The sequence below is a fragment of the Eleginops maclovinus genome, chromosome 9 (assembly GCF_036324505.1).
Source record: "Eleginops maclovinus isolate JMC-PN-2008 ecotype Puerto Natales chromosome 9, JC_Emac_rtc_rv5, whole genome shotgun sequence".
Lineage (NCBI taxonomy): Eukaryota > Metazoa > Chordata > Actinopteri > Perciformes > Eleginopidae > Eleginops > Eleginops maclovinus.
Genome location: NC_086357.1, coordinates 9,487,439 through 9,502,481, shown reverse-complemented (window position 1 = coordinate 9,502,481; position 15,043 = coordinate 9,487,439). Strand labels below are relative to the sequence as shown.

Sequence of the window (15,043 nt, the reverse complement as noted above, 5' to 3'; positions counted from 1 at the left end):
GAAGATAAGTGCTGTACGAATGTGTTTTGGCTGATCGTTATCTGACCTCACACGTGTTTGAATTTATGGGCTACTCTGTTAGTTTTATCCGAGGTAGTGTTTATTTTATTTAAATTCTTATAGTGTGTCTTCTTTTCTTTAAATAATTCAACTAAATTATAGATAAATAGCATGACACTGAAAGCGCAGACCTCCACCAATGCCAATGCCGCCTTCATGTTGGCGGAGGTATTGAATTTAAATAAAAACAGATGTCATGTCAGATGGGGTTACTCATCAAGGCAGCTGCTTTCTTATCACAATAAGGCAAAATACCCACCACAAATAATCTCTGCCCATTTTTAAGAGAACTGCCTGCCAAGTTTCCAATTTTTGGGACAAAGTTGCAGCTTTTTAGCCAAGCAATTATCCCAGGGGGCATATCTGCCAGCTCAACCAACAAAATGTCTTGTTCTGTTGCTGCTATACTCAGTTACAGAGCAGACTCATTAAACTCTCAGGATTTTATTTGTGTATGCTATTTTTCACTTCCTAACTTTAAGGTGTCAAAATACCCCCCTACAGAAAAAGTTAGGCAGTCTCAAATAATGGCAAAATAATTAACAGGCAGGCAACAGTGCAGAGGTTTTTTATCCCAGATGTTATGTCACCTTAGGCCCCAAGCCAACTGAGACATGTTAAGTTTTCTCACCAGAGCATGGCTTTTTGCGCCATTTTGGGTCCTAAGTCAGTTACAAAGCCAAGCTATTCAGCTGTTTAACAGGCTGGCGGCCCCATTAGCGTTAGAGGTATAAGACCTTTCATTGCAGCCACTGATTGAAAGCAACACGGCGTGAAATCACTGAAACAACGAGATCTCAGCATTGACCCCTGCTCGCAGGTCATTGGAGGAAGTGTGTGTATAGATGCTTTTCCACGTACACTACTGTATGTCTTCTTGTTTACTGTTTTTTAATCCAACACATTAATCACTCTTAACAACTTGAAAGATCAAATGGAGTAAGCACAGGGATAAATGGGTGGAATAAGATGCGTGTGCCATTGCTTTAGAACCTGTGCGTTTTTTTTATTACACGACAGCATGTGTATTCTCCGGAGCGGAGGGATTTCATTCTCGACAGGGTTTCCCTGGAAGCTCATGAAAGGGGAAGCAGCCTGCGAGTGTTAAAGTTCATTCTCCTCTTGTCAGCTCCCGTTAGACTGACAAATCCCTCTGCACTCTGCGTTCAAACGCTCCCGCAGGACTCGCAGAGCGCACATCAATCCTACCTCCGGGTTTATGTGCATGTGGTTGGGTCAGGACGTTAACTTTTGAAGGGGCTTGCCTCCAGGATCAGAGGGAGTGTCACTACAAGACAAATTGGAAAGTCATAATTTTACAAGTTGTTGCTGTTGTTTTTGGGTTAAGTATAAGCTGGTTTCTTTGTATGTGAATTAAATTGTGTGTGTGTGTGTGTGTGTGTGTGTGTGTGTGTGTGTGTGTGTGTGTGTGTGTGTGTGTGTGTGTGTGTGTGTGTGTGTGTGTGTGTGTGTGTGTGTGTGTGTGTGTGTGTGTGTGTGTGTGTGTGTGTGTGTGTGTGTGTGTGTGTGTGTGTGTGTGTGTTATATGCTTTGAAGTGAGGCAGTACAACAAACGCTTTGATAGAGGTTTTGCCTTTGGCCCACTTTCAGATGCTGTCAGGTAAACACTCTGATCCATGAGAGCTACAGGCAGCCCTCCGCTCACGGCTCACTCTCTTGCTCTTTTCTCTCTTGTCCCAACATCAGAGTGATTCAGTTGTTTTTTCGAACAAGCACCACCTAACAAGGACGGATCAGTGAGCTGTCTCATTACTATTGAGTATGCAGTTTTTGTACTTGCATCACAGGTAAAATGTCAAAACTGAAAGACCCTTTTTTGTAGTGTAAATCATATCCTAAGGGTTGATCATGTCAGTACTTTTACAGTGCGCTTCTTTAAGCTCTCAATTACCGGTGGAAGTGTTATGGTCCCTCACTGTTTAAAGCTGACAGTAGGTAGTCGTTGCTTTTATCCAGGGAGGTCGTATCATCCTGAATGACGATGACTTGAAGACCCTGTGTAGGAGGGAGTTGAGTTTAACCTGAAAAGGTAGAAATCAAAACTTTCCCTTTTAGTGTGGCTTGGAAATGGATGTGTGTTGACTCACATTTTGCAGCCACCGATCTAGAAAAAAGGTGCCAAGAAAACTCAGATGAAGAATGTTGGCAGTGGTGCACATACACTGGAGACAATTAATGTCCTGGTGAAGTACGAGCATCCTTTTTCCAAATCATTTGCATATTCATAGATACTAATGAAGGAAAGCACAACCAATCTTAGACAGAAAATGGTATTCAAAGCATATTAATTCCGTATAATTTAAAAACTGGATATTTTAAATTAGACTCGGTTTGGTCCCAGCCCCTGCAACACACAGCACCCTAGCAGTACATATCGCAAATAACCATGGCTTCTCATAACTCACAATACTGACACACACAATATTTTTGTGGAAAAACAGACTCATTTTCTCAATAGCCCTCATGCACAAAAAGGCAATATAAATGCATCCTCTCAGCGGATGGTAAACTTGTCAGTGGGTTTAACTTGTTCCAGTTACATTGATGATACAGAGTCAAAGCCACTTGTCGTGATAGCCCTGCAGTCTGATGAAGTTGTTTTGTGTGTAGGTGTTCTCTTGTGAAGTTGAGTAAAGATCTGATACGAAGGCCGGTAGTCAAAGAATACCCTTTGATTTTATTGACCGGAGTATTTAATAAATTCACATTTTAGCATTCTTATGTGTTTCTGTCCACTTCTGCTATCTTACATGCATATTTAGCAATGTAATACAACAGTGACCTTTTGATCTAAAGGCAGAGCTGAGTCAGTCCAGGATCAATCATGTTTTTTACGGGTTTGAATCAGCCTGAATGTTGTCATTAAAGTCAACACAAATATTTCATGGGGCTGGTTAAAAGACAATCGTAACACACTTTTACCTCCACACAAAGTCCTTGTTTCTCCCTTCTGTCTCTCTCACCATGCCTCTGTCATTTGACTTTCCACTCCATTAGCCTGCATGTTGTGCTGACTTTCAATATATTATACCAGGATTGTTCCAGTATTCAATGCAGAAGATTCATGCACTCATGTTCCACCGCACAAACCAAGAGTCATGAACATATTTCACAGTTTACCCTCCACATGTGTTTAGTTGTTAAACTGTGGGATACTTACAGCAGCTGCTGTTATAGATGGCATAACACTTTTTAAAAACAGAGGGTGACAAATGAGTAGGCATGCAAATAGGATGAGGCATCAGAAATGGTGGGTACACATTTGAAGGACACATTACTGAGTTTTGTCTGATATCAACATTCTGTTTAAACAAAGATGGTTTGTGTCCTTCAATAGGGATATCATTTAAGAGAAAGACTGTGGTCAAACAAGCGCATGTGCCCATCTATATTGCTGGTGTCAATTTTCACCTGCTAATGCCAGAATATATACACACAGCACCTGTAACAGTTATGAGGGAGACCTGGAATCTGGGTTTATTCACCAGGCTTGGTTTTATTCTGGTTGTGTTTCTTCACTCTGGGAAACCATCTGCTTCCGAATGAGTCAGCAGCATTTCTTTGTTAATAAAAACCAAATATAAAAATGATGAATTACCGAGGACTTTAAACTCTGTCTAGTCACAGATTCACTCCTATATGAAGAGTGTTGGAAAAACTAACTCAAAGTGTGATAGAAGATCCTCTTGGAAAAACAATGAGCTGGGGAAATAAATGATGTCAGGATGTTGCAAAGTAACAAAACCATTTTGTTTTTGTTCAAACAACCATTGTCAATTTGCAAATGGAACGCTACCAATATCTCGTTGAAGATGTATACATTAAATTACCATTTTAATAAATAGTACTGCTGCTATTTAACTACCGGTCACCAATGGCTAAATGAAGTCTCCACTCAAAAGCAGCAATATATATACTGTATACATATATTGACTTTAACTGAAAGGACCCTTTTCCATCAGAGCCTTCAGAAATAGTAAATTGGCGGCCTGCTAGGAAGATGTGCTGCTAAGAAGGCGTATTTACAAATCGGAATTAAACAGGTTGTAATATGTGGTATGTGGTTCTTATTCAGTGCTAATCAGACCTCTAAATACTAGCTTGAATGGAAACTGTGACTTCTTGGCATCTGAAGCAATTAATGAGGCAACATTCAGCTAAGAAAACAAGAATTTAGAATGAAATTGGTGTGGTGAAGAGGCAGCTGTGATAGTAAGGGCACAGACATCCTCAATTGTGTTGTACAGGTGCAAGTATTCATTAACAAGCTATGTGTGTCCACCCTCCCTGAAAAAAAGGAAATGGAAAGGTCACGCAAACCTGGTATTTTTAGTGTGGCAGATTGTTGGCGACTGAATGTTTGACTTAGTTTGACCAAAAAGGCCAGCTCGCACCGGGGAATCTAAAGAGATGCTTTTTATATTTTTTTCTTTTTAACATCTTGTTGATACCTGCTCTGACCAAGTAAACCAACATTTGAACTTTATCAGAATCCACCCCTCATCTTTATAAAAACCCAAACTGATGTAAATTACCTCACAAGGTTAAAAAGAGAGTTGACCTTTAAGAGTCTCCTTCATTAAAACAAGTTGATAAAAAAGTCATATTGCTCCTTTCAATACTAAAAAACTTGAGAAAATTCACAAATCATATGAATGAATGATGAAGTTGTTAATTGACAGCATGCTCCTAATGGCAATGTAATCTAAAGTTGAAGAACATGTTGTGAGCAGCCACAAGATGTTTGTGTTTTTTCTATGGCTGTTGGATTTAACTTAGAATCTTGCTGATTATGCTTTTGTCATATACAACCCAAAGTTTCAGACCTACCTGATGTATAGGTTTATCAAAAGAAAGGTTTTGACAAATGCACTAAGTAATGAATGCTTAATATTGTTAATATTGATATTTTGTTATAATAGTCTTAAAATAACAGTTCTATTTCTATTGTGTTTGGCTTTGTATGCACCACATATACCAAAGCAAGTTCCTCGTACATGTATGTGTAAACCTACTTGGTAATAAAGCCCATTCTGATTTTGAATTAATAACAAATCTATGAGTTGCTGTAGCTCTTTGGACGTACCAAACTGGTTAACTCGGAAAGCAAAGTTATCTGTGCTACATAGAACATCTCAAGTCAAAAGCCTTCTTGTTGAAAATAATTGGGAGAAGATTTGGAAGCTCTTGGTTACCACTTGTTTGATGTCTCAACTTACCAAATTAACAATGACACTCATGAAGTGAAATGCATTTATCAATCTTTAGCCATAATGCATTTTCCTTTTCTTTGCCCCTCGGACACACATGAAATAAACTGTGAATGTAACACTACATTCACACTTGAGTTAGCAAATGTGCCTCCTGACACATCTAACAGACCGAGAAACACATTAGCATCGATTAAGAGTCTGTGTAGGGCCCTTTAAGTATGATCTATACTTTAAGGCACTGAGGAATGCGAACGGGAGAAATTCTTCGGACGCGTGCTCCAGTCCAACCAAACAATGTCCAATCAGCATGTGTCTTTGAATCTCTCGATCCATTTATTTGTAATTCAGCATAATCAGCAACCTTGCTCGGCCTGTTTCCATTCAGTGAATAATGTCTCTGGTATATACACTTACACAGGTTTCGACTCTACTCCACGACACTGTCTCGACAGTTTGCTTTCCCGTCCCGCACACACCTGACTCTGATTAACAGGTGATTACATTTATGCACTTTGCAATGGATGCTCTATCTTGTGGTCAAATGTCAGAACTGCAGGTTAATGAACTTGTGTAGATAAAATAAAAACATGATGCATTACGGCTCCAACAGTCTGTGTACCAGGTAAATTAAACAATTATAATATAATACATATTAAAAGTTCAACCTCTGGAGCTGATTTCCACCATCTCCTGAGGAAAAAAGGTGTCTCTTGAGCTGCTAAATGTTTCACTTTATTTAACAACTAGGCGCCAAGTTTGTTCGTCTTATGTCTACAGTAGATTTTAGGAGTTTCTTCAGCAAAAACTGAATTACCATATTACACTGAATATGTTGAAAGTCATTGAAGTGCTTTGTAGAGAAGAGATCTGCAGAGTCTTGTGATAACTCCCTGTGGGTTTGTCGCTACAAGAAAAATTCCATGTTAAACATCATGCATATAAAATGCACAGCTGGATGTCACTCGTCTCAATGAGGTAGCAGCACCTGCTCTTATCATTGAAATGTAGTCTCTGAGTCTTGCGTTCTGCTAACTGATTTATTCATATAAACAGGGACACCTAAGGGTTAACAAGAACTTATTCCCAAGTTCCTCTCCACTACTTTTACTACTAATGATGTTACAGTTGATGGTGCAGTCTGATATTACATGCAGTGCCTCAGTAGAGTGATCCCGCAGGGTTTTTCTCAAGAGCCATTTATAAAGTTGTAAATCTGTAGCGGAGGCTGTCAGCAGTGAAGGAAGCCAGACAGTGTCTAACATTGTGGTGTTTTATTGTGTGTGTACATGTGTGTGGTGAAGGACAGAGTGTTTGACAGAGAGAAGGCAGCAAGCATAATCCCAGCTGGAGGACAGGAAATAAAGACTTCCTTTATTCCAGTCCATCCATCTTCCCTTTCTGTCTCACTTTCACCTTGCTGTTTTTAAACCCTTTTTCACTTCTCTGGCTGTTCCCTCACCTCTTGCTTCCCTTCAATGACTATAAAAGATTCTAAAAGATACACAAGGACCCAGCTGCCTGCTAAGAGCCAGTATTAGCATGTGCATGTGTGGGAATTAGATGGTAATAGGTAGGGATGCACCGATCCGATATTAGGATCGGATATCAGTCCCGATATTGACAAAATAGCTGGATCTGTTATCAGAAAGTTTAGCCGATCCTTTGGCCGATCCATTAACTTTGTTGATTTGCGACGTCTTATGGCATGTGTCCGCAGCACATGCACAGCACGCTGGTTAAGTGACAACAATCGCTACCATCATGGAGCGAACTAAAGAGTCGGCTGTATGTCGGCTGTAGTCGGTACTTCACCTTGGCTACACCAAATAGTCCTACGGCTGGTTGCAATATATGTCAAAGTAATGTTGCAAGGGGTGGTGGTAGCACCGCTAAATATAATACCACAAATATGATCAAGCATCTCCAGAAGTACCATGGTAAGGAGCACGCAGAATTCCTGCAGCTAAGCAAAAGTAAAGGAGCAGGAGACAAAGTTAACTCTGTCAGAATCACTGCAGAGACGGGAGAAATGTCCACCAAACAGTGTGAAAGCCACAAAGATATCGGAGAAAGTTATGTAATTTATTGTTTTGGATGGCCAACCTTTGTCAGTGGTAGAAAACGTGGGCTTCACGAAAGTATTTTTTCTGAGACCGCACTGCCAGAACAAGAAAGTGTGCGAACACATCTCAAAAGAGATGAAAAATGTTAACGCAATGAGTTTCACCACTGATATCTCGAGCTCTGGCGTGTGTCCTATGTCTCTCTTATGTTTAACTGTTCACTGGTTGGACACGAGTTGTAAACCTCAGAATGCGATATTCCAAACCAAACATTTTCATGGTTCACACACCGGCGCCACGATTTCGACTGCCTTAAAGGAAATGCTTGCTCAGTGGCATATTCCGTTGAGCAAAGTGCACGTCATTCTGACAGACAACGCTAGAAATATGAAAAAGGCTATGGCCAACATGGGCGTGCGCAACTTAGGCTGCTTTGCGTATATGTTACAGCTCGTAGTTAACGAGGTACTATTGTCACAACGGAGTATGAGTGATACCATAGCCTGCTGTCGACAAATTGTGGGGCATTTTAAACATTCTCAACTTGCATATTCACACCTGCAAGACATTCAGCTCCAAATGCGCCTAAACGCCTGCAACAAGACGTCAGAACAAGGTGGAATAGCACCTATTTAATGATACAAAGCCTTCTGGAACAGAAACGAGCCCTCTGTGCCTACATTGCTGACCATGATGACCTGCCAACAATACTGACTGCTAACCAGTGGGCCCTGCTGGAAACAACTAACATTGAACAACACCATTTGAAGAGCTAACGAGGAAGGTGAGCTCATCCGCCGCCTCCACAGCCGATGTCATTCCAGCTGTTACTGTCCTCAGACGTATGCTGGCCAGCAAAGGCAATGCAGATACTGGCATTAAAACAATGAAAAGGACCCTGCTTCCAGCTCTCGACAGACGCACTGTGGAAGATAAACCCCTATATACATTTGCCACCTTGTTGGACCCGAGATACAAAGACAGGTAAGATTGTAAACTAACCTATTATTGTAGGCCTGTATAGAATCCTTCCGTCTCTCCATAATAGTACCAATAGTACTGTGCAATGAATGTGATAAGATGCTATGATGTACATTTATGTAGAACATTTTAAATGGTAATTGATATATGATTATCATTCTGTTTACCTATTAATTAGTTTACTACATTGATCAACCAGGAGTTTCAAGTTTTAGTGTCAAATCAAAGAAGTTCCCATGAGGTTTTAAGCAATGTTTTATTTCAGTTTCAGATACTTTACAATTGCAGACTCTGCAAAGCATGCAAAAGATGCACTGTTGAAGGAACTTGAGGACGAAGACTTGAGGAGCAGCACAGCTGAAGCTGGAGCTTCAGGGGCTGCAGAGCCACTAGAAAAAGGCCTCTCGGATGGAAGCAGCAGCACCATCATCAAGCAAGAGCAGTTTCATGAAAGAATTTGACCTAATACTGGAGGAGTGTGAGGATCCTGATGCAGCAAGCAGGTCAAGCCCTGCTGTCGAGCTGCAAGGATTTTTTACCGAGAAAACAATCGCTACCTCAGACAACCCATACCAGTACTGGGGTGTCAACAAGACACAGTGAGAGACTGTTTAGCACAGTTTCCGACATCTTGGATGAGAAGAGAAACAGACTGACAGCAGAGAGAGTAGAAATGCTTGTTATCACGAAAAATAATCTGCCATTGCTACTGTGAGCATTCAGACCAATCAGAGGTTATGAGTGGTGTGCGACTAAATGTTTACAAATGCTTACTGTTTGTTAGTTTGAGCAATTTACTTGTTTACTCTCAGGTTCAGCTGCTATATTTTGTCATGTAATATATTTATAGTTACTGTATTTATAGTTAGAGTTTGCACTAAATATTTACAAATAAGTTTGACTACAATGTTTGATTAGTGATTGAAGAATGTTTGGAGAAGTTACTTATTCTGTTTCAGCTGCTGTATTTTATTTATTTGAATTTATATTTAAGTTTGTTTCCATGTTATGGAAGACTGATTTCATTTTATTTAGAATTTGCTGGTGGTGCACAACAGTTTATTTTTTAAATAACAAATAAATAATGGTTCATTATATTTATATGTGCTTTTTGATGTTAGGAAAGTAAAGTTTATTTTATAAAGTAATGTTAAAGTCAAACCTGAAGCCTTAAGTCTCTTCTACATAGTGAGGTATACATTTGTTTAATTCAACAATGGTATCGGATCGGTATCGGGTATCGACCGATATGCAAAACCCAGATATCGGAATCGGTATCGAAATCAAAAAAGTTGGATCGGTGCATCCCTAGTAATAGGGATAACTTTTGTCTGGCAGGTCAGTCTCGAGCTGTTATCATGAGGAATTTCAGATTTAGCTGTTTTTTCTCCAACCTCTCTTACTTCCTACGCAATAGTTTGAATATTCCACTCTACTGTCTTCTGTAATTGACTTTGGCTGCTTTAAACAAGCTTCCAGGCCAGGCTTCAACAGTGTTTGAATATGCAAGTATTCACTCAGCCAACTGCTTACTCTGTATTGGAAAGTGTGTTGGCGTGAATGTACTTCTGCATTCATATTGGATTCTGTGCTTGTCTTGAAAATTAGTCACCGTGGATCATTGTCATCCATCCATCCGTCATCTAAGTAAATCACTCAGTCATCTGTCTTCCATGGAACCATCTCTAAAGATGATGGATGTCACCGCTACTGAAGCATTTTTATGAATAGATGTTCCCGACCAGATTATTACTGTGGTGTTTCTCACTAATCTTTATGCATTAAACCCCTCAAACGTCCATATTGTTAACAGTAATTGGCTCAAGAGGAAGTAACAAGTAACAGCTCAAAACAAGGTGACATATTTCAATAACAAATTCAGTTTGGCACTAAACTGGAAAATATTCCCTGTTGCCTTCCCATTTAGTTAACTCTTTATATTTGTTGGTTGCCTTTTTAAAGCCCAAAATTCAATAGCCTTTAAGTTCTGCTTAGGTTGTACCTGCCTGCTTCCAATCGTCTTGAATAAATTGAGTGATTCAAATGAGTAAAGTGAAAAAAATGTCAGGCCATTTTATCAACATAGTGGTCTTTGCATCTAGCTGCTGAAGTGGGGATTATGGATAGCTATGTTTTCTCTAATGCTTTCCTTCAGGAATGGTCATATACTGAGCTGGTTCAGCTTTTTTTGCTGAAACAGCTGCTGACAATGTCATATAGGGTTGTTGATGAGGTCCGTGGGACTCAACCATACTGTCAAACTCCTAATGAACGGCTAAAAGAGGCATAAAGCTGCACAGAGTCGTGGTGTGGTAGTTCTCAGTGGATCTAACAGTGTTTTTCTAGATGCTGACAGTGTGTTTTTCAGAACTGCTTGTCAGACAAGTCAATTGCCTGGAAACCCCCTTTTCCTCACGCCTTTACAAAATCGTATTAGGTGTGTCCGGCCATTTCTGCAACTTCTGAAACCCGACATTCTGACATATACACACTTTACGTGATTGTTTGCTGTGTGGAGGCGATAGAGCAACCGGGCTTTGAACTCATCTCTCATCTCTCAGCTCTCTTTTTGTAACTTTCCACACAAACAAGTGCATGCAATGCCATAATTGCTTTTCCTGGAGAGACTGAATGTGTGCGCTGTTTAAACTGGCTCTTCACTCGACCTTCAACTTTGCATGTGCAATTTAAACCCTTTCGATATCCGACATTATCTGACAACATGTTGTTGAAGTTTTTTCTTTTCCATACAAAACGTCCTTTGGTCCCATTCAGCATACCAAAAACTCACACACACCATACATAGACACGTTTCAATGGTCTAATGTTCAACCGGATTTATTTTTCCATCTGTGTAGCTTCTTATTCTGCTGCAGCTGAGTCAGTTTAATTCTTGTCTTATTTTTCTATTTCTCGAAAGATGAGAAAAGTTCTACCCACAGTGCTTGAAGGCCAAACGTATAACAAGTTATCCTCTCTGTTAGTTTGACTGCTGAATCATCTTATTTGCTCTTCAGTGCCTCCCACTCTCTATTTGTCCGACAACAGTCGCTGTTACAAAACAGTAGTCTTGTTTTACATCCTTTTCTTAGAGGCAGAGTGTTGCCTCAGCTTTCTGAAAGTAGCTTATATGAAATAAAAAAGGCGAAAAAAGTGTCTGTTTTCATGCAGTATCCAAACTATTCTTGCCTAGGGCAGCACATTGGTCCGGCCCTCCACACACACTCTTCTGCCTGCTATTCATTATGTGATGTCACCAAAACACCTGTCATCTTAGATCCTTTGCTCTCATTAACCCAAGAGATCTGGCTAAGACAGGCCATCAGTCACATATTCCACTGTGTGTGTGTGTGTGTGTGTGTGTGTGTGTGTGTGTGTGTGTGTGTGTGTGTGTGTGTGTGTGTGTGTGTGTGTGTGTGCATCATTGTCTCGTTGACACCAGTAGGTGTGACAGATGGTAAAGTGTTTTGGCGTGGGTCCCTTAAGGAAGGTCCAGGTCCAATCTAATCAGGTGCCAACTTGTTTGCTGACCGTTATTTGGCATTGTGACTCCAGTCCCTTTGAAGCACCTTGTGTTGCCCATTAGAGGTGTGACATAGTTTGTATTCACTCAGCTACCTAATTGTTCAAACATGGCTGCTTTGAAAAGGAAAGAGAGGTGACACCAACAGAAACCGATTAAGCTCAGAGTTTTACAAGCAATCACGTATAAAGTAAGAAAACATGTAGTCTTTCTTTCATTGTGTGTTTGAATAAAAGACTACTGAGCTGCAAGATCTAGCCAGCCAACATTAGAGAAAAAAGGAATTGTGCCATGTTCAATCAATGAACTGTACCATATAATCTACATTCATAACCGCCTCTTTTAATCTGAGGGTTTCTTGTTGTTGCATCAACTCGTTGCCTGTTGAACAAGGTTGGATTGGATTCCATTGCTTGCTTCCACTCTGTGACTAATACACAGCATACTTGCTTACTGATGACCCATTCTCTGATTTAACTATTTGATGGATTGAAGAATGAAATGCTTAAGTATAAGTCAGTGTATAGTGTTTTTTGATAAGTGCAAATGCAAATGTAAATATATTACGGTTGGACGGTATAATAACATTTGACCACAAACCACCAATAGTCAAACCTCCTGCGTGGATTAAAAACATGAAATGGTCGAAGCCAGGGGTGTCCAAACTACAGCCCAGGGCCAAATGCGACCCAGGGTCCATTTTTAATTGGTACTCAGCAACTTCTAAAAGTATAATGGAATATGGCCCATACCTGAAACTTGAGCTTGCCTTATGTTGTACTTCTTAAATATATATGTAAACAGATATTGCACCGTAGTATTCACATGTTCACAAGCCTACTTTTCAAATACATTCAGTAAATTAAAGTTGAAAACATTTTCTAACAAATCTTAGTTAATAAAAAAACGCCCAATAACTTATTTACATAACAAACTTGAAATGCACCCTTCATATTCCCCCTTATTATAAGCAATCTGAGGCTTCTGTTTAAGGGATAAGCATATTCAAGTATCAATCATAATTGACCTACATTTGATTGATGTTGCTAACTTATAACTTGTTTTTTTCTGTAAGTGGCCCTCAGTGATAAAAGTGTGGACACCCCTGGTCTAAGCTCTGGTGGAAAATTCCTATTATAACAAGTATTACTACAGCCTTCTAGTGCACGTAACAAGGACAAGCAAATTTGAAAGGAAGTATGGATGTTCCTCAATACAGTCTTCTTTTCACTGAAAACTGGCAGGAAGTTGTAACAAATTAAAGTGTCCATTTAGTAGCCCTTTTATTGTATTTAGTAATACGTGGTTCTCCCTCAATTCCAGGTTATTGGCTTAAATGTCATCATCACCCTCAAATACCTAATGATGCAGATGCTTTATTTGAACCATATTGTTATTAAGGCACTATATCTGCATAACAAGACATATTTCTGATTGGTTAGATATTGGAGAGGGCATTTGTCACTTGTTACTATAGCTTTGAAACAATTAGGATGCTTGATAGTGTCACTTGTCAGAGGGAAAGAGTCCCAAAGCTCATTATAGTCGGAGTCTCAGTGCTGCTGATTTTCATTCTCAGAACAGCTCATCCCACACTGGTGCAACTAATCAGCAGTTCCACAACAGAGTCTTGTTTTGATGACACATTTTTTCTCCAAGGCTTTTTATTGATGTTGCTGCTTGTCCTGGTTATGTGTATTTATTCATTAGTGTGTTATTTTCCATTTTCCATGTATCTGCATCCTCAATCCTGAGAACTTTGAAAACAATGTATTCGTATGTTTGACTCAGTTTACTTAAAATCAAACAAAAGTTGATTAAATATATACATCATGTATGAAAGTGTATCTAATTGACTACCACTGAGAGCAATAATACACTACCAGGCGTCAATAAGCTTGTGCCAAACTTGTGTCGAATATTGCGTATTACTTTCTGGATGCTCATTCAATGTTTTTAGTTTTGTCACTCAGTATTAACAACATGTCTCTCTTCTCTCCCTGGTTGCAGGCTTCAGAGGAGGCCTCGCTCCTGATTGCCAGCCCCAGGATGCTGCTCCCTGCATCGGGCACACTGCCTCCAGGTGGCCCCCTGTCGACCCACCACCAAATCCAACTGCTCAACCAACAGCTCCAGCAGCAACAGCAGCAGACACAAGTCGCGGTGGCACAGGTATGTTTTTCGCACACAAACCCACCCTTAATTTGATAAGAAAACGTAATCTGACCGGTAGGCAGTGTTCAGTTTTAGCTCAACAGTTTACAATATTGTGTCTGGGTCCCAAACGTTCTCTTTCAACAGCTAAACGCTATACTTGAATATGTTCTGATCAGCAATGCTTAGTTTGACGGTTTGATCTGACTTCAAAAGCAGTGATTGACACAATCTTTGCTTAACAACACTACCAAGGGAAACTACTTATTTGATCAATTAGAAACACTCAAGGATCATTGGCAGAGGGAAAGAGATCATCACCCGCCTGCAATCCAATCTGAGTTAGATCCGAGTGCACACAGCATCAGCCATCAATCACCCAGCTTGAGTGGCTGCAGCCAGAGAACCGGCTAGTGACACCAATAGCTTTACGCTGGATGAAAACACACACACACACTGTTTGTCAGCCTGCTTGCAATAAAGCCTCAAGACTTGAAAATGCAACTCACACACACACTCCTGACTGAGAAGTGTCTCAGACTGGTAAATACAGATGCATGAGTTCTCCCAGAGAAGGATCCACTGGTCGTAGTTCATGCGTTTGGATTGAGCGTGCCCAGACATAAATGCCTTTAATAATACCTTGATGAAGTCAGAGGTCGCTGCAGAGACACTGGTGTGTATTTTTTAAATGAGTTATGCTTTGGCACACGAAAGGAGGTACTTTAATGTGGAGTATTTCAAATGAGGATGAGCTATCGTGAGATGGTTCCACCTGACCCCGGCTCTTCTTCCAATGTTTTACTTTACTGTAACGCAGCCTTTAAAGGGGCCCTATAATTCTCATTTGCAGGGTTCAAATGTGTATTTTGTCCCGATACTGTGACATGTTTCCATGCTTTAATGTTCAGATCAGAAAGCTCTTTATTTCTCTCATACTGCCTGTGCTGCAGCACCTCTTTTCACCCTCTGTCTGAAACCAGAGCCCAGTCTGCTCTGATTGTTAGCTCGCCGGCTCTGTTGTGAGT

At 40.2% G+C, this 15,043-nt stretch overlaps 1 protein-coding gene across 3 annotated transcripts in view; it reads left to right on the top strand.

Annotated features, from left to right (window-relative positions):
* LOC134869590 (carboxyl-terminal PDZ ligand of neuronal nitric oxide synthase protein-like) overlaps window positions 1-15,043 on the top strand; it is a 171,646-nt gene that overhangs the window by 117,822 nt on the left and 38,781 nt on the right. For all 3 annotated transcript variants that reach the window (XM_063891348.1, XM_063891347.1, XM_063891346.1), the window contains exon 8: window positions 13,872-14,033. In XM_063891348.1, coding sequence (XP_063747418.1) covers window positions 13,872-14,033 — 162 coding nt within the window. The remainder of the gene's footprint in view (window positions 1-13,871; window positions 14,034-15,043) is intronic.